The sequence below is a fragment of the Musca vetustissima genome, unplaced genomic scaffold (assembly GCF_032173495.1).
Source record: "Musca vetustissima isolate MV318-11 ecotype Yass unplaced genomic scaffold, APGP_CSIRO_Mvet_v1 utg61191, whole genome shotgun sequence".
NCBI classification, from domain to species: Eukaryota; Metazoa; Arthropoda; class Insecta; order Diptera; family Muscidae; genus Musca; species Musca vetustissima.
In genome coordinates this window covers 34,431-62,320 of record NW_026875583.1, presented here as the reverse complement: position 1 = coordinate 62,320, position 27,890 = coordinate 34,431, and the positions used below count along the sequence as shown (strand labels likewise).

Genomic DNA, 27,890 nt, shown 5'->3' with positions numbered 1-27,890 from the left:
GGTAATTGAGTTTAGTCGTCGCTGTGAATTGTTAAAATACATAATTTCTTGCGTTTCACCTCGTCAAGCCAAGGAAACTTGATAGAAGAGCCATTCTTCCATAAATGAAGGCACAAACGCCTTAGATGTGGTAAACTTAACCTTGGGCTTCAACAAGCCCAATTGTTCCTCAAACAATTCCAATGATTCCACACAGCTGGTGCCATTGCCATGGGTCAAATATTTGCCATCGGGTTTTAAAATTTTAAACGAATGCTCCAAAATTGTGCGTATGAAATCCCAACATTCACCAATGGGTGCTCCAGAAATTGGTATATCCGTCAAATCGCCAAATACATAATCGAATTTACGGCCATCAGCAATGAATTTCTTCATATACTCGACGCAATCACCAACGACAATTTCATAATTATCACCTTTGCGTTTCTCCAAAACATCACCACAGATACTGTTCAGATATTTGTTGCAGGCTTGCATGACCAATTCATCGATTTCCAGCATAACAACAAATTTTGGTTTCTCCTTTAATAGTTCGTAGAGAAGAGCACCATCACCGCCGCCCAAAATACAAATTTCCTTGCCTTCGTAATTTTCGACACCACGGCCCATAAGGGTTTCGGTGTAAATTAAGTCCGATTCAGCAATATCTAAAAGAAAGGAAAGCTATTTTAGAATTTATAGAAAAATACTAAAAAACGCCGTTGGACACATTCAACCAGTAATGTATACATGACTTTATAATGAAAAAAAAAAATCAATCTATAATCTGATACGCTCAAATATGACTTAAAAAATGTGTTTTTTAAACAAGACACAAGAAAGGGTGAATCTGTAGTGTCAATTTTGTACAATAGATTTAGGTTTCCAAGTTAAAATGTTTAATCTTTTGCTATGAAGTATCAGATTGAGTTGGCTGTTATCCGCCATCTTCGAACTCAATCAATGGTTGTGCATAAGGCAGGCAGACAAACCGAGACGTACGCTCAAATATGACTTAAAAAATGTGTTTTTTTTAAACAAGACACAAGAAAGGGTGAATCTGTAGTGTCAATTTTGTACAATAGATTTAGGTTTCCAAGTTGAAATGTTTAATCTTTTGCTATAAAGTATCAGATTGAGTTGACTGTTATCCGCCATCTTCGAACTCAATCAATGGTTGTGCATAAGGCAGGCAGACAAACCGAGACGTACATGTAACGCCGACATATCGCAGGACATGAACAGATCGACTACGAAATTAAGGTTCAAACATACATGATCTTTAAATTCATAATTTCGCCGAACTATATAGCTGAGGTTGTTTCAAAATATTACGAAAACTTTGGTCTAATTAATGTGTTTTCCTTTGATTCTTTCATTAAATAACCATAATCTACTTACTTTGCAATTCATCCAATATCAACATATTGCCCAATGTTTTCGAGTGCATAATTTGAATTTTCTGGAATGGTGAGCGTGCCTCATAAACCAAGGCATCAATATCGTATTCGATAATACGTTCATCTAGAAGCACATGAAGAAAGATACAAAAATTAATAAAATTACGACCATTAAGAAGATGTAAGTATGTCCTTAATATGTATGTTATGTCACTTAGTGTTAATGAACAAATATACTTATACATGAAATGTGAGCAAAATTTCGTTTATATACAAAGTGTAGGTGTGTCTTTTCAAATGTATGACACACAATATGGATTGTTGAGGTGGTAAATGTCATATGAGGTTAAGGGGAAGGATAATTCAAGGTGTTTAAAGAAAACAAGATGAATGAAAATGTTTATTCTTTTTGTTTGTTTTTGTTTTGACTAACATTTTACGAAGGCACATTCATAAAATTATATATGTATGTATATAACCCATAGAAAGATTCAACGACAATAACAACAAGATGTATACTTAAGAGTTATTAAATATATAAGTGTTTAAAATACGTACAAACTATGAATGAAAAGTGGGGCCATGCATTTACAACTATCCATATTATGTATTGTAAATTTGTAAAATATTCATAATTTACTTTAAAATTGTATTAAATTGAAAAAATCACAAAATATTTAATATTTCGAAAGAAAATTGAAATAGCTAATAGGTTGTTTTTTAATATATCACTGAACAATAATAATAAGATAATAAAATTCCAAAAAAAACATTATTTTTCTTTAATGAAGAATTATCTGACGTTTCATATCACTCTTACAATTACATTTTGGAGAAAATAATATAATGTATAAATTATGATAAATGAACACTGAAATATATAGTTAGTTGTTTTTAAAATAATTTTTATATAATAGACACAGACAAAAGTATAAAATAAATAAAACAGTGGAAAAAGAACAAATTTTCGTTACCTGATGATGGGAAATATCTAGCAAAGTCGCCACGTTTAAGTGGAGGCAATACTTGTCCAGAAACGACTTTCAATTTCTTGGCAATGTTATTTTCAAGACGTTTTGATGACTTTTGGTTTTTGGATAGCGAACGATGATTGGTATTGTAAATGTTTCAAATCAAAGTTGTGATCGAGGTAGTGGTGTTGGTGGTCAAAGGTGGTTGTTGGTTTATCAATATTGGTGTAATTTTTGATAATGAGTCGATGGTGAGAACAACAGCGAGAATAAAAAAGGATAGATATCAATTGATTTAAAATGTTTTCGTTGTTGATACAAAAATGGGAAATTAAAATATTTTAAATTACATAGTGATATAAATAATGTAAATTTGATAAATAAATAATATATACAAATAACAAGTTTAACTAATAAATTATAACTAGCATGCCATTAAACACAAAGCTGGAAAAAATCTAGATGTTGTTTTCTTTGAGGGGTTTCTACATCTCCAGAAGGACCTATACAATTTGTTTTCAACCAATACAGAATGAAGAAGGATTCATTGGATAAAATTGCGCTAAATTTCATTATTTTTTCAATAACAATAAAAAAGCTCTAGGGTTTCAGAGTGAAGGGTGGAAAATCTCTAGCAATAAAACATTAAATAAATTGAAAATAGTATTTATGCCTTGAAAGAATAGATACAAATTCAATGGTAATAATTGTTTCACAATATAAATAAACAGTATTTTGTTTCAATTATTTCGTTTAAGTGTTTTTATTTGTATTATTTAAACATTTAATTTGTTTTGCTAGACTTGCTGAATGATGAACGAAGTGATGAAACGAAAATTATATTGATTGATATGATTATTTGATTGAAGTTGACTGAAGAAAGAAAAATATGAAAAAAAACTAGAATACATTTCTTGATTCAAACTAAATGCAAAGGAAAATTAATGATAGATTCATTATCATCATTTACTATGCTAACCTGAAGTTGTCATGTAAATATCAATATATCCACCACGTTTTATAGGCGGCAAATATTTGGAATTTTCTGAATTTAACTTTTGTTGTAATATTAATTCCAAAGCTCGCATGGTCTGTAATACATTTGAGACACATACATATATAGTTTTATGTACAAAGAAAATATATGTTGTAGTTGTTGTTTTTTTACTAAAAGATTTCACTATTAGAACAAAGAAAATGTAAACAATACTATAAAAAGCCAAAACAATAATAACAATAACGACAACAACAAGAACCCAAAATTAAACGCTTTATAAAAATGAAAGCAAATTTTCAAATAAATCATTAGAATAAACAAAAGATTGCACAAACATTGAGACATTTTTCATCAGCAAAAGGTATGCAAAAAGCAGCAGCATCTGTTATATTTTCTTTTTCAAAATAATTAATTTATTATAAAAATAAACACACATAGGAGGAACAAGTGAAATTCAATTGTCAAGAAAATTATAATAATTTAGTATAGTTTATGATAGTGTTTATGTAAGAAACGGGTTTTTTATTAATTGTAAATAGCTACAAATTAAGTAAAACAAGTTTAAACCAACAAATATTTTTTTTATTATTTCCAATTGAAACGGACAATAAAAACCATCAATATTATTCAAAACCTCACGTATCTTGTATTAATAAAATATGGAAATGTATAATATGTCAATAGAAGTAGACTGATCGGCAAAACAAGGTAAGAGGATTTTAATTTTTCATTGCTTCATAAATGGGAGTTTGAATGTAAAGCCGACTGCCAAATTCACAGCAGCAAATTGTAAAAAATATATTATAAGTTTGTATTTCGCCCGAGCCCGTTGTATTCATTATGTATAAATTGAACTGAGGCAATCTCTATGTCTTGCTCGATGCTTAGTCTACATCTCACTTCCTGAATTTGGCTAATCATATAATGTTTTGAATCAATATTTCCCATCATAACCGTTTAGATCAATGGAAGGTTCTTCCCATGATTCAAGGATACACCAAGTCAACAGATTATTTCCCAATTAAGCTGCTTAATCGTGTCCTCTTACTCATACTTAACAATCATTTCGGTTCGAATACTCGTAATGATGACAATAATAGATTAGGTTAATTCACAATTTTTGTAAACGATTCCCAATACATTATCTACATGCCAAACATAAAAGTATACTGATTCGAATAATAATAATATACGCATTCCGTAAAAATATCTAATATTGTATTTTAAAATAAATGACTTTCCCTTTCAATATGTAGAGGGAAGATGGCAAATGTCTATGCTTGCTACGTCTTCCTTTAGAATCCGATTATTTTTAGCATATTCTATTCTTTACACCTCATAAGAGACTAAAGAGAGGGAATATTAATGAGGTTAATCATATGAGCAAAGCAGAAAAATTGTCATATATTTGGCTATGAAATATTCGAGGCAAAGTATATCTTCATTTTGCTATGACCAAATAAATAAAGTATTCAGGAAATTGCATATTATTTCCAATTTGCATTTGTTTGTGAATTCATACTGCAACTTGTGTTGAGTATTCTTTATTGAATTTTACTTGTTGACTTTATAAATTTTCCCGCCAAAACATTCTTCTTTCATTTGCTTCTAAAAAAACAAGAAACACATTTTCTATATTTATTTATAAACAAGTACAACACTCAATGATGACATACGCAACCGGTTGGTTGGTCGATCGATCAGCCGGTCAGTGTTGCCGGTATAATTTGTTTATACAAAACGATAAGAAACATAAACAAAACATTGCGGTCTCAGGTCATGTATTCATTCATTAACTCACTCCGAAGAGACACAATGTGTACAGCAGTATTAATAAAAATAATTCTTATCGCCAGTTTGATATTGAAAATTGTTTCTGGCAAATTAATCTTATGCAATGATGATTGAAATTAGCAATGCATATTTATAGTATATGTTTCTTCATTTATATATTTATGTTTATAAAGTATAATGACTTTAATATTTTTAAAAATGTTTAGACTTTGCAAAAACGCTGTCTACGAACTCACGTGTTTTTGGTAATTTTAGGTTAAAATTGTTTTTATTATTGTTCTAGAAAGTGGTAGAGGTGAAACATAAACAAAACATTGCGGTCTCAGGTCATGTATTCATTCATTAACTCACTCCGAAGAGACACAATGTGTACAGCAGTATTAATAAAAATAATTCTTATCGCCAGTTTGATATTGAAAATTGTTTCTGGCTTATTAATCTTATGCAATGATGATTGAAATTAGCAATGCATATTTATAGTATATGTTTCTTCATTTATATATTTATGTTTAAAAAGTATAATGACTTTAATATTTTTAAAAATGTTTAGACGCGAAAACACATGTTTGCAAAAACGCTGTCTACGAACTCACGTGTTTTTGGTAATTTTAGGTTAAAATTGTTTTTATTATTGTTCTAGAAAGTGGTAGAGGTGCTGTCGAAGAGTGAGAATTTATGGTGGGTTATGTTATTTTAGAGGTTTTCTTATAAAATTTAGCTGTATTATTCATCCGGTTTTAAACAATTTTTTAATGTAATTCATAAATTCATTATTATTATTATAAGAATTTTTATGATGATCTATGATCTGAAATCATATTTTGATTGACTAGTTTCATAATTTTTTCTTCAAGTTTTCTTTTCGAGAAAACCTAATTTTGGAAATCGATAATTAGCGACAAAGCCTGAGACGAATCCACTAATAATGTCACTATTATAGTTATTCGCCGTCCAACTTTCCGTAGTTTTGGATAACAACTATTAGAAAATGTTCTTAGGCTCGTATAATTTCCCAGAATTGGCCTGTAACCCAAAAGTATTCCGTTTCTTGTTAGTAAATCTAGTTTCCTAAAGTAGACATTTTCCCTAGTTAACCGTATATAATTGGAGTTTGCTACAGTGACACAAGGGCAGTCTTTAAATCAATTTTATCCTTATTTGCAAATATCTATATTTTTGGGTGTTGGAAATATAATTACATTGAAGGAATCATAATGGTAGGTTTGCTTCATGGCCACATTTACACCCAATAATTTGTCTCAAATAAGTCCACATATCGAAACGTGATGCATCGAAAAATTCTGAATATTTTATAAATTACAAATACCCCAGTCAACAACTCTCTTGGTAGGACTTGAAGCGGAAATAATAATCCATAATATAACATAAATAAAGAAAAAAATTTTGATCGCTTATTTGGTTTTACCTTCTTCCCTAACTACATCCTTACTGGATATCAACTAGTTTTTCATAATGTCGTTGTTTAAGGATTCTCAAGAGATTATAATTATTTCCTGTAAATATAACCTTGGCCAACTTTATGCAACTATACAGCAACATACAGATATTTTCAAGGTCATTAAAAAATTGTTCATTCTATTTCTAAAGCTCCCCAGAAACATTGCAAAATAACTAACAAAAATCAATGACCGGCAAACGTGTATGTAAAGTATAAAAATGAAAACACACAAATGATATAATTGTGTCCAAAGTTGAAGGCTATAGTCGTCGTGTTGTGTGCTGTAAGGGTGGCAGTGGTGGTGGTGGCTAAGTTTAATGATGGGCACAACCTCAACATTGCTTGTGAACTTGAAACAACACCCTTTCAACAATCGTCCTCCACGAATGGCCAAAGAGAGGCGGCAGGAGATATAGAGAAACAAGGAAACTGAACACCAACGACCCCCCACAGAAATACAAAAGCATGATAGCTGGTGAAGGCCAGCAACAGCAGCAGCGGGACAAATGCAAAAAAATGTTTAAAATGAAACATTTTTTCCAGACATCACAAACTTTTTCAACAAGTAATGATTTAAAAAAATAAATAATTAATTAAACTGAAAAACAAATACATGTAATTATTATAAGGCATGCAATAAAAATTGAAAATAAATTATAAAATAAAACAAATAACTATAAAAAATATATACTAATAGAATATTCTACAACAATAATCTTACATCGAATGACAATAGCTGCTCTTTGCCATCTTCCAAATAGTATTCCAAATTGATGGTAACCAAACCCTGACCAAAAATTCGCACCGTAATTATGGTCTCCTTGTTCTCGGTCAAAACGGCAAAGTACCCATCATCCATTGGCATTTGATACTGCTGTTCCAATTGCGGAAATAGACACTCCAATTCATGTCGTAATACTTTGGCAATCTCTTGCCTTTCTTTGGGATCGGAAGTGCGTACGGGATCCACAGTGAAATCGAATAAAACTGTTTGTGCGGCCATTATAAATTTATCCACAGGATTTAACTTAACAAAATATATATTAGTAAAGAGTACGAGGTATCAGAACGAAAACTTCCCGACACAATACCCAATGTGTTAACCGTAGCACAACAACAAATGTTCTGTCTGCTGTTCTCGAATCACCACCAAATTTTCAAATTGGTTATGAGACAAAATATCGATAAGTTAGTTTGATAGTTTATGCTATCGATAGGATGGAAATTGTGAACAGTTTCTGTGTTATCATTTCATAGTGATTAGCAACGACTCCTCACAAGAGTTAATGTTTATAAATTGAGGAAAATTCGCAGAATAATAACTAGTTTTTAAAATTTATCTTTTTATACCCCCTACATCTCTAAAAGAGAGTTCGCCAATTATCCCCTTCCCCTTTTTTCCCCCCTTTTAGTTCCCAACGCGCTTAGGGATATTTAAAATAAAAAAAATATCTTTTTTAATTTTCTAATAGATGAGGATCATTGTAAACAATAATTAACCCTTTTAATCAATGTATTGCTCTCAAAAACAACTAAAACCTATCCAAGAAATTTGAAAGAAAACTAACAAAAGCAGATTGTATAAATGTCGTGGAGTTCGGTCGAGTCGAATTTTTTATACCCTCCTCTTGAATATTCAAATTCAAAATACCTATAATCGATCGGGAAAATGAAATAAATTATTTTCCTGCAGAATTCTATTTTATGAGAGAATGAAGCAACAAACTGTATACAATTATATGAAAAATAAGATAGGGAACTTCAACATACACCATTATATGGTGGTTATTGGAAATATTCTATGAACAAGTAGTATAACTAACAAGAACCCAAAATGCAAAATTAAAGCCACTTTGGTGGGAAAGCCTAGAACTATCAAAATATTTGAAGTGGGACTAGAGGTTTCTTTTCTGCTTATATGTCTTTTACCAAGCAATAATACGGAATGACAACTCATAGCCTTTCATAGGTTGGAAAGTGAATTAAAGCGTGGACCGATATATCTCAATTTTAAAATCAAACATGATGTATGTGAAAAAATTCTAAAGCAGTATATTAAATATTTCAAGTTCTATAATGATTTAAATAACGCTTGCGATGGAATGTTTTATCCATGAAGAACCCGTAAACATAACCTAACATAACCTATGTTTTTGGAAAATACACCTAGGACCATTAAAATACCTATAATCAGACAAGACTTTTATAAAGAGTATTTACATCTTCAAGGTATTGGGAACGGAATTCAAAATAACTTAATATTTGCAATTTAATAAAAATCGAACATCTAAGATGTGTTTCTTAAAAAAATTCCCCATATTCTCAATACAAATAATGCCAACATTAAAAGAGTCCACCTCGTTCATTATAAGTGTGCCTTCTCTATAGCTGTTATTACGGTAACCAACAAACATACACTCTCTCCCTCACTCTCTGAGTATGTTTCCGGTTTATGAAGGAATAGCCCAGCTGTTTTGATTTTGTCCTAAAGGAAAACAAACAAATGTTTTGACAAGTGCTTAACAAAATGAAAGATTTCGTTCTCATTTATTACATACGACACTTAAAAGGAGGACGCGAGCGAGAGAGAGAGCTTTGTTTATGTGGGGGTAAATTGGGCACAAATCTCACGATGACAAAGTAGTTGCGGACAAATTTTCATTGAGTGAAGACGGGCTGGCTAACAAGAAAAACAGAAATGCCAACAAAACAAACCACAACATAGTACAGTGAACATAAAATAAAAGCACAAAATAAAATCACACAAAAATGTAATCAAGGAAAAGAAAAAAATACAACAACAACACATAACGAATAAAAAGGAAAAACTTTAAAATGCTGCCAATCAAATGAATTATATAAACAATTAGTGTATTAAATAAATAATATAATAAGTTATTACTGTTTTTGTTGTTGGCTTTAATAATTCACAAAAGAGAAATAATCAATAACTAGTACACCACATCAAAATTTACAAATATAATCAAAAAGAAAATAATTTTTTTGTAAAAAAAAGAAAAACAAAACTAACAACAAATCAAAAGAAATCTGTGCTGTCAATTACCACAGCTAGTCGTTGAGATTTTTGATTTATCTGTCGGGGCTTTTTAATGCACCCATGAACCTGAACTTGAAGGAAACAGCAGCAGACATTTGATGTGTAAGTTGTAATCGAGTGTATGAGTGTATATTTGATATACCATATATGTATGTAGTGTTTGAGTGTATTAAATAAAAACTTAGAAGAGAAACAAATCACAGTGCGTATGGGAAGAAATGTGTGTGGGCGTTTTTGGTGAAAATATGAATTGGCAAAACATAAAAACTAAAGGCCATAATGGCAAAACAAGAATATTTAACAAATTAAGACGAGACAATAATTTAGTGAAAATGAAAAAAAAAAAATACAAAATGAAAACATTTAAATGGTTGGTTAATTTCAACCCCCCCATTTTTTTTAATAGCCTCCCCACACCACCCAATGCATGCAACATCGATGACGGTATGAGTTGCTATTTTTTATGGCATTGTTGGCGCCAATTGTTATGATTTTTTGTCTTGCTGCCTGCCAAACCCTGCTTCGACCACATTGAAAACCAACCCCCTTTTCCTTATAAATCACCACTTGAAAGCCATTTGTCTTGGCTACATACAAATTTCCACTTTCACCCATGTGAGTCAACGTGCTGATGGTCCTTTGGGTAACAAGAAAACTTCAAAAACGTCATCATTACCACAACCACCACCGCCGCTATCGTTTACGACGCCAACAATTAAATACGTATGTATGTACGTATTTGTTTATGTCCCATTACATACCGCCGCCGCCGCTGCTGCTGCTAACCATTACCATGGTTTCATTTTTGGCAAGGAGGAGGTATGTCATGATGATTGTTGTTGTTGCTTTTGCCGTATTGACCTCTTTTATACAAAGGAATGGTTTCAGTTTAAATGTTATGTTGAGCCTTTTATTTTATTCGTACTTATAAAGACCCACATACATACATATATATGCAGGCAAAGAGTCCTGAAATGTAAATAGTATATATTTTAAAAGGAACGTCCTAGTCTCCACAATCGCATTGATGTTGGCGTGTTGCAATCGCATACATGTTGATGTACGTATGTATGTGTGTGTCACTTTGTAAGTATGTATTCAACGTCCAGTTTGTGGGTTGGTTGTGATGGCATTGCTGTTGCCGGTGGTATGATTCATTATTGTGTCGTCTTATTGCCGACAGTGGGCCTTTCCAAAGTTATTACATGCATTTCGGAATTTCCATTCATTCAATGGAATTATTTATTTAAATATGAACATATTAGGAGGATTGACATATTACTTGAGTGAGGGTGCCTGATAATATTGAGAACAAGGCTCCAGAGTCCAGCTGACTTCCTGAACGTATTCGACTGTAGAATAAATGAATGAAGGACACTTCAATAAGTGAATCAAAGGTTTCGCTCTATCCTACATTTTATGTTGGACTGAGTTTATCCTGGAAGTAAAGTCTTGGCTCAGAAATTTGTTCTTTTCTTTCTTTCAGGGGAATTTGATTTTCTTGTTCATGAATTTATCCTTAAGCTGTCAAGAGTCTGCCCAATCTACTTATCCAAACTCTTAAAATTACGATAGAGTACTTAATAATTAAGAGTTAGAGCTTTGAGTTTTTGCGCAATCATTGCCACTACTCCTAGGATGTTTGGCATTGAAAGTGGGATATATGGGTCAATATCTTGAAATAACACCGACTTTAAGTATTTGTAAAGCACCAGTTTTATTTTTAACTTAATTTAATAAATGTAATGTAATTTGGTATCATCAAAGGATGTAGATATCTGATTTTTTTGGACGTGTATAACGATTATTCCACTTGCCAACGAATAATAAATTATGCGATCAATAGACTCTGACTTCCCAGTATCGGACTAGAATCACTATATATATTCCTGTTTGTGATTTTTGAGGATGATAAAAGGGCCTATTGATTTCATTTTATCCTCCCATTACAACGCCACCGAAATCGCTGTCATAGCCGGATTTTTTCATACCCCAGAATACTTTAAGAGTATGGGACGCCGAACTGCATATTGTGTAACGAAACTCTGGCTTGTGATTTTCTGATCTGTATTAACCTCACGACGGTGTAAAAAATAGTTAAGATGTTTCTACATCCTGTCGAATAATAAACTTCGAAACAACATACTCGAAACCGAAGATCGTAATGTTCATATGTATATGGTTTATTAAGATGTATAAGTTAGTAGGTATTCCAAAAGATTGAAGCACTCTGTGTTGTAGGGATTTTCGGGTCGGTGATCATTAACTGGTATTTTCTTTCCTGACGATATCTATGCAACCAAACATCATAAATCCTGCTGAAGACGACTTCTTCACTCTTTTAAAATAATCTACAAGTCTCCTGTCAATAGTTACTTATTTCTTTTCTACCTCATCCTACATACGAAATTTACTTATTTTACTGTCATTGCTAAACCAACTCCTAACCTCAGCCTATGTTCAAGATTCAAGTTCGATTTGTCCACCATGAACTAAATGTACTGATTTTAGTACCATTTACAACATTTCACAAACTTTCTAAAACTATCCAAGGTTTCAAAATTATATCCCTGTCCGAATATGTCTGAATATTTTCCATCTAAGCATTTGGACTCAGGATGATTGCGTCGGTATATTGTATTATTCCCGAATGTGTTGTTGATCCAATGATCGCGCTTTGGGTCTCTCTATCTCCCTTCTCATTTTATATATTTTTGTGCGGTTTAAAGCCATAATGGCAAATATTTTAAAATAAAAAAAAAACAACAACAACAAACATTCCTTTGGCCTTCTCCCCGATGGGACTAACCATGTGCCAAACACATGAATTTCCAATCATTAATCAATGATTGGAAGACGTAGACAACTAACTGTCACAATATAATTATTTATTATTTGGTACAGTTTACCAAGTCAATTTTCTTAGTGAGTAGCAGTGACATGGGTGGCATGAGTAATATGAAATGCATATTACGTATACGGCAAGTGGGTATGCCACGGCCATACATTTGATACTGGACATTAGTCAGTCTGCGGTGCCAAATTATTATTGTTTTTATTATACAATAATTTTTTTATTGTGTATAAAAAATCAATTTCTCTTCCTAGGTATTTCGTTGCTTTTCTTTTGTTTCACTCTGTTTCAGTGGGTGTTCAGAACAAAGTGCTCTTTGATTTGTCACGATTTGGCCCGAGGGATGATGCCATCACGAGTTTTATGATATTGTGTTTTGTTGTGTTTTTTATACTCATTTCTTTCTTTCATATAATGAATAATATCTGTCAACATTTAGCATCGATTTTTGTTTCGGAAGAATTAAAAGTCAAAACAGAGCCATGTGCACAATATTGGTATTTCACACACACACAAACACACGTGTAAACAATTCGATTGCCGGTTTTAATTTGTGTGGTAATTCCAAACTGTTTATGAGGGCTAAGTTTTATTGATGGGGAATGATGAAAATGTTTCTGTCGGTGATCTGTGTAAATACATGGAAATGTTTATTTGCATTATGGTGCTGCAGATCCAGATATACAAATAGGGAACAGATTTGCAAAAAAATGCAAATTATAAACAATTAACTTTGAAATGTATAGCAAACGATCGAAAAAATAACGCAATGTGAAAAATATTTGGCTCTCCCCTTTTTACCTCCTCATTTTCTTTGTTGTGGTGACATTGGCAAAAGCAAACAAAACATTTACATACATACATTGCTGCAAAGAAAAGTCATCTCGAATTGTCTCAGTCAAACGAAATAACGTCATAGATTTCAAAACAATTGTGACCAAGTAAACCTTTGCCAACATCTGTTTTTATTTTCCTACGACCAGACATCTAGGAAATATCACAGTCATTACAAACAATCAAAATAGAAAAAAATATATATACTGTATCAACGGTAATCGTCTCAACCGCAGCAGTAGCACCAAACAGCAATCAGCTCATCAACTCACATGAGTTTGCCCCCTTAAAGGAATATTTCAAGAAATTGCATGTGTAAATCAAAATTGTCTATTATATGCGCATATATGTATCTTTAGGGATAGATATTTATACATGCATATATAAGTTTATGTGAATAAACGTACAGTGGCTCAAAGTATATTAAAAATATGTGGACAAATATGTTTACTCTTAGGCTTGGTACTCAAGCTATGGATTTTGAAAACTGATATGAAAAGTTCAGCAAATGGGTTGGATCGTTGTCGAACATTATCAACGTTTGGCAGGTTGGTTGTTACAATTGTGCTAAAGGGGATTTCGTGGCCCATTTGATTAGAAACATGGACAAAATGGGAAACATCCGGTCTGGTACAAGTCAGAATACTCTGGTCTATTGCAAATATCCTGAATATTGTCCAATTTTTTTTTGATTTTTTTGAAGTCTTAGGATGGAAAAATGTTTTGTATGTAGACATATTTTCGCTAGAATAGCCTCCTAGTTAAAAAGTAATAAATAAAAAACGAGTTTGGCTCGACCGAACTATTTATACCCTTCAACATGAAATATTGAAAATATGTAATAGTGGGGTACCGTTGTATAGGCCTATAATAAAACGGTAGTGAGATTTGACAATGAGAATACAATATACGAAATTACACCCTAATTCGGTAGAAAAACCTGTCCAAACTTTTCAAAATTCCATCTTGGGTTAATATTAATAATTTCAGGTAGCAAAATACCAAATTACAGTCAATACAAAATTGCAAGCAAGTTGGTTGGAAAACGTCCAAAATCCCCAAAATACCGAATACTGGAGAGTACCTTTATATGGTGGCTACCCTGAAACTAGGGTCAATATTAATAATTGTTGGTACGGATATGTGTTATTTAATGAGAACCCCAAATACCAAATTACAGACAATTAGATGCAAACATGTGTCCAAAATCCCTAGAATACCGAATACTGGGGTGTACCGTTATATTGGGAATACCCTGAAACTCAATATTAATTATTAATTAATTTTTGGTACGGATATGTGCTATATCATGCAAACCCAAAATACCAAATTACAACCATTTCGATTGGAAAACCTGTCCAAAATCCCCAAAATACCGGGGGGGGGGGGTACCGGGTCTACATGGGGGCTACCATGAAGTATTAATATTGACCCAAATATTAATACTTCATGGTACGGATATGTGTTATATCATGAGAACCCAAAATGCCAAATTACAGCCAATTGGGTTGGAAAACGTGCCAAAATCCCCAAAATACCTAATATTGCACTACCAGAGCTCTATATTAAATATTGTGATCACTATCGTGATTTCAACACACGGACATGCGTAAATCGACATGGAATTTTGTACTGAATATTTCGAGGTGTTGTAATCGGAATGACCTTATGGAGAAAATGGATTTTGGAAAATGTGAGTATTAATTTAAAAGTTCCGCACTATAGCTTAAAATTGAATGGATCAAAAAAAAAAAAAAAAAAATTGCTTGCATGGATTTTTTTCTATTCATTGGGGTCGGACCGATGTTCATAAAATTCGATAGGGTTCTACATAGGGAAAATTAAATGAATCATTCCAAAGAACCAATAATGCTTCCATTCCATATAAATATCAATTCGCTTTATACTAATAACAAATTGAACTTAATCTTCGAACTTGATTTAGGTTTGTTAAAAAATAATGAAGTACAAAATGTGGATCGGACCGAATGCTCATGTTTTCTTTCAATTTTATCCCTTTGTGCGAGAGAAACTCTTTCTAGATTTGGTAAAAATATGCTATGTTTCGACCTAATGTTGATCGTTTGTGGGGAAGGTATAGCAGGAGTTCATTTAGTGAAAAGTTTGGGCCAAATCGAATTCTATATTGTGTTTCGTAAAAATGTTGGCAATTTCCTGAGATAGATATCAGAAAAGGTGGATCGAAATGTTTACATTTTGACCACAAATTTATTTACACTTGAAGGCAACTGTAGAGTAATAGAAAAGTTTTCCTATTTTTCATTTTCTGCGAATATATGGAATTGAGGAATGTTTCTGAATGTTACTGGTACTGACTGACTGTTATTTTCCCCATAATGATGCCGTGTGCCACCGTTTATTAAAAATGCTTATCTATTCCTTTCTTCTATGTAGCCACAATAGGAATATAATCAAGAAAACAAAACGACAAACAGTCGAATAAATAACCAAGACAAATAACAACAGCAACGTGTTTAGATAAATGACCAATTAGCATAAGAAAAATCTCAGCAGCAGCATCAACAACAATAAACAAAAACAAATGCAACAATAACAATTACATCAGCAATGAGCACGATGACAACAAACCATAACCAGAGGCGGCGGCGGCCGTGGCAAACAGCAACAGTAGTAGCTGACAACACCAGTGGTAGGCAGCATCAACGACATTAGTTTTGTGAAGACGAAAAAAAAAACAAAAACAATTGTCACGCAAATCGTCGCCCGAAAGAGAAACTGCAACCGAATTGAAACGACACGCCACAGAAAACAAAACAAAATCTCAGACCTCGACATTCGCGTTTTATGAAAATCAAAATCAGTTTTTTTTTCTGCTCATTCAAAAGCGGCTATTCACTGGTCATTGTTTGGTGATGATATTCTAGTCTAGTTTCGTTTTTGGGATATTGTCACCGTTGAAAGCAACCGAAACACAAATTTACATGAAAAAAAAATATTAAATTGCATATTACGTCGAATGAAAACTAGAAAAAGAAAATATAAAATAAAATATTTTTTAGTGAGATTTATTGCAATATACAAATGGATTACATAAAAAATGTTGTTGATGTGGTTGATGAAATAAAAATTATTATTATATGTATCTGCAGTGTTTGTTTTGAAATGTAAACTGATATTATTATACGAAAACCCGTAAATATTATTATTGTTATTATTATTGGAATAAAAAAATATTAAAGGGAATTGTTAAATTTAATAATAAACAAATGAATGCCTTTGAAACATGAGCTAAGTGTTAATTTTGACAAAGAATACCACAACATTGTAAATATATACTCGCCTGAAAGCAGACTACAAATATTACTAGTTGGCCTAAAAATATGCCACTTGAAAAATGAAATAAAAAAGGTATTTACTTTTTTTGTAATTATTTTTATTTTATAAAAAATGCGTTATTTTTAGAATCTTAAAAATAATTATACATTAAAATTGAAATGTTAGCATGCCATGCATTATATTGCGTGCTGTCTGCACTTGTAATTGCTTCCATTAACCATTAACGGAATCCTCAAATGGATGTGAGGGTGTTTACGTTTGTGTCAGACAAAATATATTGTAACACATTCAATTATTAAATAAAAAAACAATGATTATATATGTATATATATATATATAGTTACCTACACCATACGTTTGATTACCAATGTTAAAGTCCTCTACCATGAGGATGGTAATCAAAATATCTAAAATTAATGGCGAAAACAAAGTCAATATTAAACATTTTTAGTACGGAAATGTGCTATAGAATGAGAACCCAAAATACAAAATTACAGCAAAGTTGGTGGGATAACGTTTCCAAAATCCCCAAGACACCTAGTACTGGGGGGTTACCGTTATATTGTGGCTACTCTGAAATAATAATATTTTTTGGAAGGGATATGTGTTATTAAATGAGAAACAAAAATACCAAATTACAGCCAACTCGATTGGAAAACCTGCCCAAAATCGCCAAAATACCGGATATGGGGGCTACCCTGAAAGTAGGCCAATATTAATATTTTTTGGTACGGCTATGTGTTATTCAGTGATAACCCAAAATACCAAATTATAGCCAGTTCGGTAGGGTAATATGACCATAATTCCCAAAATACCAAATATTGGGTGTTACCGTTATATGGGGTGTACACCATAACATGGACCGATTGCAATACCAAACATCCTATGGGTACTAGCAAAGTCTGTACAAAATTTCAGATCTCTATCTTAAATGTTGCGATCTCTATTGTGATTTCAACAGACGGACAGACAGAATATACACTTTGTGGGGTATCCGGTGAATATTTCGAGGTGTTGCAAACGGAATGACAAAAGTATTATTCACTCCAACTTATGGTGGAGGGTATAAAAATATAGAGAGGTACGGTTATATATAGGCTATTGTAAAATGTTTGTTAAATAATGAAAACCCAAAATACGAAAGAAGAGGCAACTCGTTTTAAAAACCGGGTACCGCTGTATGGGGGCTTTTGTACAAATGGTACGAAGATTTGCTACCGAATTTCTCAAAATATTGTCATTTGGGAGGCAGCGTTATATGGGGGCTATACCAAAATGTGGACCGATATATCCCATTTTAAATAGTAGCAATGTATTACCAAAAAACTCATACAAAGTTCTATTCGCTTAAGGAGACCCCCTTTTCCCGATTTCAACTTTCGATGATTATCAAACGGCCGGTGTTAAAATCGTTAATAAATTACTTTATTGGTTTGTAACATCGCATATATGTATTTACTGTCTAAAAAAAAGTTTTTCTATGAGATGCCATCAGGCTGAGTGTGATTTTGATACAACTATTTGAAGTGTTTGTTATGAATTCTTTTTTTTACCATTCTATATTATTCTATCAGATATACATCGAAGTTGATCCAAAATATTAATTTCAAATGCATATTTTTTCTTCTTCCACTTCTTACAGATTATAAACAAATTACTTTAATGTTAACAACAAACAATCTTTAAACTTACTGGTTCCTGAAAAAAACATACAAACAACAACACAACCTATTCTCCCTCCAACTCTATTATCTCGCCTAATAAATATGCTCAAATTCTAAATTTTACTCTTATAAAAACAACAACAAGAAAACAAAAACACACAACGCAACATGCAACGCGGCAGCAGTGAAGAGCGCATTGCCAGCGCCAACTCAAGCCCTCGCCATTCAAATAAATCAGCAGGTTCTGGCCTTTTTGGCCTACTTAGCAAACGTTCCACAAAAGTTGAACCACATCCAAGTGTTGAAGTGGAGCAAAACAACAGCCGAACAGCCACTACCAATAGTGGGAGCACTCACCACAATCACATGAGCACTTCTTGTGATGGTGGCATTGGGCATGACACCTCATTTGCCAAGTGCAACTCGGAGAAGAAATCACCCTCACTGTTGAATGAGGTTAATCATGTGGCGAATAAATCCAAGAGTCACACACTACCGAATAATGTCACCCCGGGGGATATGATGAAAGATGCAGCGAACATGGAAAAGTCTTACAGCAGTGGTATTATCAATTTGCACCGCAAGGTGAAGGCTGGGAAGAACAAAAGTCACATTCATCGTCACAGCACAGATGGTTCGCAGAGTGATGGTGGCACCACAGATGTGGTACTGAGGAAGGCACCCAAACATCGCTCACCCAATCACAATAGGTTTAGTCATCAGTTTAGTTTATGCTGCAAGGCGGAGAAGAAACCGGCAACACCCCCGGTAACAGTGCGCTACAATTCCATTCCAGATGCAGGACAAGTTGTTGGGCGTAAGGACAATATGTCATTGAGTTGGACCACAGCAGATAATACATCGTTGTCCTTGAATTCGTCGATACTAAATCCAAATGGTAGTCTACAGCCGCCAGGGGGTTTGGCAACGAGTGCCAATTTAACTGAATGTGCCAGTGCTCCTCAGAGTCCGGTTACCGGCAAACCCATGACATTTCCTTTGGTCGACAGCTCATATGGTTCGCCATCCAATTCTTCCTTACGTAGTAATTTAAGTGATACTCCAAATGGGACTGGTGCAGTGGCAAATGGTCCGATCAGGCCAATTGCTGTACAGGCATGTAGATCTCGTTTGAGGCTAAAATTATATCCTCCTGGTAAGGAATTGCCACCATTTGGAGCTGGATTTTTACCGACAGAGGATAGCAAAGTATCGGCTATAAAAAGGGCCACTACACCCCAGCACATGTCATCGCCAAATATTGCCACCCAACCCGAACCCGCATTTACCACTGAGGAAGCAGAGAACCAGGCCATACGATTTATGTCGCAGGATAATATGCAATTGGAAAGGCAGGGGTCCAGCACAGGATTGGCGCGGCAGGCCCTAATGGCAGCTCAAGTACTAAGTTTAATACCCACAGAGAAGGCTAGGGAAAGGTAAGGGAATTGAGTTCCATTTGTATGAAAAAATGTTAATTAAGAATTTTGGCAACTTCAGGAGTTATTTGGATGGCCGTTTGGGATCCTCTTCCTTGCTGGGGCCAAGTGAATTGAATAAAGTGTTGCCCACTAAGGAGGTGACAATATTTGTGGGTACCTGGAACATGAATGGGCAAAGCCCACCCAAGTAAGTACAGACAATGACATACTTTTTGAAGTAGTAATAAAAAAACATTTTTCAGGGAATTGAATGACTTTGTGTTACCCTCAAATGTTGAACATGTCCCAGATATTGTGGCAATTGGCACCCAGGAATCTAGTCCAGATCGTTTTGAATGGGAAGTCACCATACAAGAGACACTTGGCCCATCCCACGTACTATTTCACTCCACCACATTGGGCACACTCCATTTGGCGGTGTATATGCGACGAGATTTAATTTGGTATTGTTCGGCACCCGAAGATGCCAGTTTGTCGGTGAGAACCGGTTCAGCATTTCGTACAAAGGGCGCCGTGGCAATATCATTTTGTCTATTTGGTACATCAATGCTTTTCGTTACCTCGCATTTAACGGCTCATCAGCAGAAGGTTAAGGAACGTGTTTCGGATGTTAAGCGTATCATTCATGCATTGGATTTACCTAAGAATCTCAATTTACGTCACAAAAATAAGGATGTGACACAGAATTTTGATAATGTTTTCTGGTGTGGTGATCTCAATTTTCGTTTGGGCGAACCAAGGGAAAAGTTATTGGAATGGATACAGAATACGAAATTCCCCTTGCCATCCCATTTGCCACATGGTTACATGCATACGGATCAGTTGTCGTCGGTGTTGGCAGATGGTGCGGCATTTCGTGGATTTATGGAGGCAAATATTACTTTTCCACCCACCTATAAGGTAAGATGAATCGACCGATATTTTTAAAAATAAGTATATTAATAATGTTGTAAAGGTATAAAGGGTGTGATGATGGGCTGTAGTTCTTCAATGCATCGTGTTTCTAAGTTCTTTAGGGTATTAATTGCAGTTCGTCTTTTTATGACTCCAAAAAGATTGAGCACTGTGGACATTGGCTTACGTAGTAATTCCCAAGGTGAGAAGAATTGCTACCATATGGAGCTGCCTTTTTACCGCCAGTAAATAGCCAGTAGATAGCAAATTATGGGCCAAAAAAGTGCCACTACACCCTAGCACATGTCACCGCCAAATATTGCCAGCCAATCTTAACCCGAATTTTCCACAGAAGAATTGTGGCTGAGTAATCTCTAAAACATTTCGTTGTATGACCGCCATAAATCTAAAAACTGATATTGCAGAAATGCTCTACAGGATTTCAATCAGAAGGTGTAAGGTTATTCCTTTGAATTGAAGACTGAACATGAAGACTGATATAGAGAATCATTGTTCATCATTAACTCAAGGAAGGAAGGTCGGAATCTTTCAACTAAATTGTCCGTTCGTAATCGTATATAAATTTTTTATATTATATTTTTTGACACATCAACCCGCCTCCGCCAAATTATGATTTTCAAATAGCATTCTTAAAAGCTACAAAAAACTGTTCTCTGTAAAAATTTACATCAGAAGTTCCTATATTGACAGAGTTGGGGATTAACTTCAGCCTGATTTTAGGTAATATGAAAGTCGAAGGTGAATACGGAAATGGTATTTCAGATACGCATATGATTAAAAACTTCCTAGTTGGTCCTATATTCGAGGCCAATTTTTTATAGACCATAAACACTTTAACGATCCAATCCCAATATTTGGAGTGTTAGCTGCCAACCCGATTTTTGTATTTAAAAGGAATCACCTCAATTTCCAAAGTGGCAGCAATTTGTCATTACCGCTATTCAGATGATAATCGAAGTTCCTGCCTGTTGATTTTCATAACCTAAAACTATTTTTTAAATAATTTATTAATAAACCTTCTCTTTCGCATTCATTACAGTATGATCCTGGCACACAACATTTTGATACATCTTCCAAACAACGGGCTCCGGCCTATACCGATCGAATACTCTATAAATATCGTCAAGCTCAGGGTTTAATGATGCGACGACAGAGTACTGTACCCGGTTTACCATCACCGACACCACCCTTTGTACAGTGTTTACTGTACGATTCAGTACCGTCCATTGTAACCTCCGATCATAAACCGGTGTGGGCATTATTTAAGACATTAATTAGGGCGGGTACAGATTCGTAAGTTGCAACAAACATTATTTTTTATACGATATAATAATTATATTTCTTTTTTTTTGGATTATAGCATTCCATTGGCAGCTGGTCTCTTCTGTCGTGATATTTACCTAGAGGGTATGAAACGTAGACTTAATAATCAATATAGCGGCTCTTCGGCTGTTTGTTCTATACAGTAATGGCAATAATACTAATAATTACGTACGCACATAGTTTATATTTTACAAATGGTGTTTTGTTGTAGTAATTAGTGAAAAAAAAAAAACAAATTATTGAAAACAAATAATAAAAGAGGCTTTATATATAGATTGTTTAATTAGATCAGTTATATAAGAATGTTAGTGATCATATTGTGTTTTGTGATTTTTTTAAGTGTTATATTTATTTTTAAGTAGCAATTTTTTGTATTAATTTGTAGGATATGCGGCTTTCCATTAGCGGTTTCATTCAAATCATTATCTCAAAATCCATATTTACATTTTTATCCATAAATAGTTTTTGGCAAAATTAGTGAAAATAATAAAAACATTCAAATTTCTCAAAATGCTATAGCAGTAATATCAAATATATTGTTTTTAAAAATAAAAAAATATTTTATTTAGTTGATGACCAAAAAAAAAAAAATATATATATTAGGAAATTCTACAACTCTGTATCACATCTAAGCTTGCCTTAAAACATACATATACATTTACATACAAACATTTCATTTACATTGTGCCTCTATACAAAACATCACTGTTCCCAACATGGGATAATCAAGGAAAAACAACATTCATGGTATATTTAATAAGGTCTACAGCGAGGCGAATTCGAGGTCTCTATTGACTGTCAACTTTATTTTTTGACGAACAAGTGAACAAAAAATATTTTTTTAAATACATTTTGAATTTTTATCCTGTTCTGTATGGTATTACGCGATTAAAAATTTGACAGCAAGGATTCGACTATCAGTTAACCTTATGAATAAACCTTGACAATTTAAAAAATTTAAATAACTCAAATCGTAAATATTTTTCAATAAATTTTAAAGTCAAAAATATATTTAAGATTTGTACAAAACGACCTTTAAGGAATATATTACAGCGAATTGTTAAAAAATAATTACATAAAAATTAAAAAAGTCCGTAAGATATTACGGTACAATAATAATTAATACAACAATAAAAATGTTCAAAATTAATATTGTTCCGAACATGGAAATTTATAAGAAATCAAAAAGTTAGTTAAATTGCTTATTTGAAAAAAAAAATATTATTCGACTTTCGAATGCAGTTTATTATTTAAAGAAGAAGTTAGTTTTATGAGATTAATTATCGGAAAGGATGGATTGTCAATAATAATAAAGAAAAATAATATCAGCTATTTGTTCACAACGATAACGCATACCAATCGCAAAGTTGCTACCCTCTGTCCTCGATAGCACCTTCACTCGAGGCTTTAAGAGAAGACAACATATTTCACGTGAGCCCAAATAGAAAAGTCGCAAGGTGTTAAATCACAAAACACCGGTTGCTCTTTGAGAGATTAGTTTTTTGTGAAGTTGATAAAGCCGTATGGTTGATAGTAAACGTTATCCGGGGCAATACCATCATGATAACCATTAATCATCTCTCGAAAGCTTATTTCATAAATTGAATCTATTGATCCAAACTCACTTTCGAAAAATTAAGGGGCAATGACATTGTCGGACCATAAACCGCACACGTTGAATATAGAATATGCTTCTCAATATTAGGTGGCTTCGGATTTTCTGAGACCCATTGAGATCAAATAGATTTTCCATGGAATTCTGAAACATTTCAAAGAACGACAACGAATGGAACCTGGTTTACTGGTTCAATATTCTCAGCTGATATTGAGCAATGTGCATGGGTTTTATTCTTTACATCTCTAAATTGTCCCAATAGATTGAATTTTTCGAGAGCCTCTGCATGTTTTAATAGTTTCAAATGTCAACGAATAAAAAGTTCAAAAGGGACAGCTTCTGTAATATCGTGTAGTTAAAAAAGATCTCTGATTGAAACCCCCTTTTATTAAACATATGTATTTGTTTGGAAACACTGCTTATAGACTGAAATATTTGAAAGCACGAAAAGTCAGATTACTAATAGATGAAGAATTGGAGATTAAATAAAATTTGTAGATGGCTTCGTTTGCTTCTCCACATACTCTCCCTGGTACAGATCATGGATTAGATAATACATGGATTTTTTTAAACATTTTTACTGGTACGACATGTTTAACCTTTAATTGTATTGTATTTTGTTTTTCTTTTTAGAAAACAATATTTTATGAACACGATAAATTCCGAAAGTATATATGGGCAATATTGCCAATTTTTTAACATAGCTGAAGCGGAGGTTCACCCCTTTATAACTCGGGAATTACTTAAGTATATGAAAAACAGTGAATAGTTTTGGGTAAATTGATCTGTCGTTGCAAACTGCTCATGATATTGACCTCTAAACTTTATTTTGGTGGAAGCTGTGTCAGCTTTTATGTAAAAAAATATGTAAAAACAGGTTGAGGCGAACCAGTTTTATTATGTTCTCTATCGATTTGTGACTAAGCCACTCATTGCACGGTCTTCGTGTCAAAATAAAACTAAAAGCCAACAAAATGAGGACTACGCCCCTTATGTATCATTTTTCAAAATTTTCACTGCATCTACCATTAAATGATGCTGACATTTTGAAGCTGGATTTTGAGTGTTTTTTTAATTTTACTTCTAGCTTTAATATGCAAACAGGAATTTATAAAAATCGATTATAAGATTATTGTAGTCGCGAATCTGCGTAATTTGATATGTATTTTGTGTATGTAGTATGCACAGCTTCAGAGTTATACTCATCCGAAGGTGCGAATTTTGCGCGATCAAATTTCTAAAAAACCTTTTTTTCGGGCCAAATTTTTAGATCTGTCAACTGAATGATATGGGTACCCGCGATCAATAAGGTTTTTTACGTTTCGGATGATATAAAATCTTCTTCGTGAAAATCCATCTACCAGAACGGCGGGAACTGGCCTTCCAAAAACACGAAATTTGGCAAAAAATGTTTTTGAAAATATCGCGGATTTATTTGCGTTTTCTGTGTATCATTTCCGCTTCAATAAATGATCTCATACAGATTTTGATCTTTTTCGAAAAGAGAACTTTAAAAACTTCAGCCGAAAGAGAGATGTACGCAATTTATCTCAAAAATAGATTTTGCTGGCACATCCATGGTTCTTAATGGACCACATTGAAATGGTATAGATCGATGAATTTTTTTTAGCGTGCACACCGAAATCGGATGCGCGTTAATGGCATATGGAGTTTTCGGAAATTATTCGCGTTTTACGATTTTTTGGGTACTTCAATGCAACGTGTGGCACATCTTAGCCGTCAAATGAAATTTCGCAAAATATATATGGATTGGAAGATAAACTTCAGTACTTCCTGGAAACCGCATGCGCATCAAATGATTTTGAGAATTACGCGATTTAGACGCAATTTATCTCAAAAATAGTGTGAGCTGGCACATCCATGGTTCTTAATGGACCACATTGAAATCGGTATAGATCGATGTATTTTTTTAGGGTGCACACCAAAATCGGATGCGCGTTAATGGCATATGGAGTTTTCGGAAATTATTCGCGTTTTACGATTTTTTGGGTACTTCAATGCAACGTGTGGCACATCTTAGCCGTCAAATGAAATTTCGCAAAATATATATGGATTGGAAGATAAACTTCAGTATTTCCTGGAAACCGCATGCGCATCAAATGATTTTGAGAATTACGCGATTTAGACGCAATTTAAAATGTATATTTCATAATATTATTTTATTTTAAGATTTATTCCTATTTATAGAACCCCAAGATTTATCGGAAGGGTCTTGCTACAATCCACAAGGTGTATACTTATACACCAAATGTGATTATTTTTAAATATGTCAATTTTTCGGCGAAATTTGGGCAAAATAGCAGAATAACCCCAACATTTTTGTTCTGAAATTTCTTGTATACAATTAGAAAAATAAATATGATGACATTATTTTTTCGAACAAAAAACAAATATTTTTCCTCAATATCTTGATTTGTTGTCGCTCTGATTTACAAACCGCTACACGGACTTGTGTGATTTTGATATCATTTGATTCATCATGGTGTTTAGATTATGTATATATTTTTATATAAATTTTTAGGTGTGTGTATGTCATTAATATAATGAAAATATTGACGTAAAATCCTATATTTTTATCATTTTTCTCATATTTCGCGAAAATGTGCAACTTTATCGCGATTATTATAATATATTCATATTCTTACTTTACGGAGGAAGACATATATCAACGTTTTTGATCAATATAATAAACGGCGTAATTTTAAGATTTTTTTCTTATGCCCAACATTAAAACCTCGATAACTTTTGCGCGCATCAACCAAAAATTTGATCGCGAACGGTTTCGGAGTCAGAACATTTTTCTCTATATGTGTACCAAAAATCATTGATGTGCCACAAAAACAAAAAAGCTGATTTTTAGAAAATGGAATATTAAAAAATTGGCAATATTGCCCATATATATAAATAAATAAAAAAAATTGAATTTTTAGAACAATATTTTTAATAAATGGAATCGGTATATAATTGAGTATTGGGGTTTGAAAAATATATGTTGTATATAGTCTTACCAAGGATTTATGTACATTGTTATTTAATTAAAAGAAAATGTTGTTTTTCCTTGATCCATCCAACATAAGTTTAGCAACAGAAAATAAAGAAAATATGAAAACAATATTATTAAACAACAACAAATTCTATTGAAACAATTGATATGCCTTACATTAAGAAAACATTTCACAATACTCAAATAGCTTTTCTATTCAATAAGCAAAAGTAATTAATCAAATAAAATAACAACAATACTAATTAATTACAATAGAAAAATGATAAGTAAAAGAGAAAACAAACAATTAGCAATAAAATTTAAAGAAAGACATAGCTTTTAATTAAAAAAAAACAACAAATTAGCCATTAATTAAACTAGAAGTAAATTAATTAAATTAATATAAGCCTCTGATAGCGCTTTACAAATTTATATTGTAACTGTTAAAGTTATTTAAGTTTTTTTCTAGTTTCGTTATTTTATTTTTCGTTCCTTTTTCCATGTATAACTAAATTATTCTAAATTTACCATACGATGTTATCTAAATCTATTTGTAACACAAAAAAGTATACATTTAAAAATACGTTTTTTATGAATTTTTAAATTATTATTTAAATAATTCATACGTTTTGACTATTTACAATGTATTTTTATGTGTGACTATACATTTTATTTGTTATCATTTTGTGATTGTTATTTTTTTATCGAAAACAAACTATAAATAATAAAATATATAATAATTATTCAAGGAAACGATATAAGAATGATTCTCATTTTCTTTTATAACAAAATATTTTAACAAATACAAAATTTCCTTCAAAAATAGAGAAATAAAATTTCGACCTAGTCAAGAGATTGATTTAAAATTTATTAGATATTTGTTATGGTTCGTAGATAAAAAGGTTTTCTAAATAAGGATTAGGTAAAAATAGATAAGGACAATGAAAACATGCGAATATCAAAAACTTGTCTTTGGATACCCTATCTAAAATCTTTTGGAAGAATATTTGGATTTCAAGAAAATTCGTATTGTAGTATTGGGTTTACGGTTTACAAAATAAGGATGGACAAGACGCACAAGGATTCGATTTAGAAGAAGAATATGTTATACGAACATATTCCTCCTTTTACTTGATTGAAGACATTTGAGCTCGCAAAATAAACTGAAATAGCAACAAACAATGGTATCAAGCTATTTGTATACTCGCCAAAGGATTTTATCCCCATAAGGAACCCCTTCACACCATTCGTTCGATTTTGTGT

General features: G+C 32.7%; 2 protein-coding genes across 3 annotated transcripts; one reads left to right on the top strand and one right to left on the bottom strand.

Moving 5' to 3' along the window:
* Positions 1-2: 2 nt before the first annotated feature.
* On the bottom strand, positions 3-7,629 carry LOC133338071 (spermine synthase). 2 transcript variants are annotated; one of them, XM_061546253.1, is made up of 4 exons: positions 7,322-7,629; positions 3,330-3,441; positions 1,381-1,503; positions 3-647 (listed from the first exon to the last, which is right to left on the bottom strand). In XM_061546253.1, exons 1-4 carry the CDS (start codon positions 7,601-7,603, stop codon positions 64-66), a joined length of 1,101 nt encoding a protein of 366 aa, XP_061402237.1. In that variant the 5' UTR covers positions 7,604-7,629; the 3' UTR covers positions 3-63. The 2 variants fall into 2 exon arrangements, with proteins under 2 accessions (XP_061402237.1, XP_061402238.1); XM_061546254.1 differs by lacking the exon at positions 3,330-3,441 and adding an exon at positions 2,354-2,462.
* Positions 7,630-18,449: 10,820 nt separating this feature from the next.
* On the top strand, positions 18,450-22,185 carry LOC133338072 (inositol polyphosphate 5-phosphatase E). Its single transcript, XM_061546255.1, has 5 exons — positions 18,450-19,767; positions 19,829-19,957; positions 20,013-20,670; positions 21,725-21,978; positions 22,046-22,185. The coding sequence occupies exons 1-5, from the start codon at positions 18,497-18,499 to the stop codon at positions 22,152-22,154; spliced, it is 2,421 nt and encodes an 806-aa protein (XP_061402239.1). The 5' UTR covers positions 18,450-18,496; the 3' UTR covers positions 22,155-22,185.
* The last annotated feature ends 5,705 nt before the right edge of the window (positions 22,186-27,890 follow it).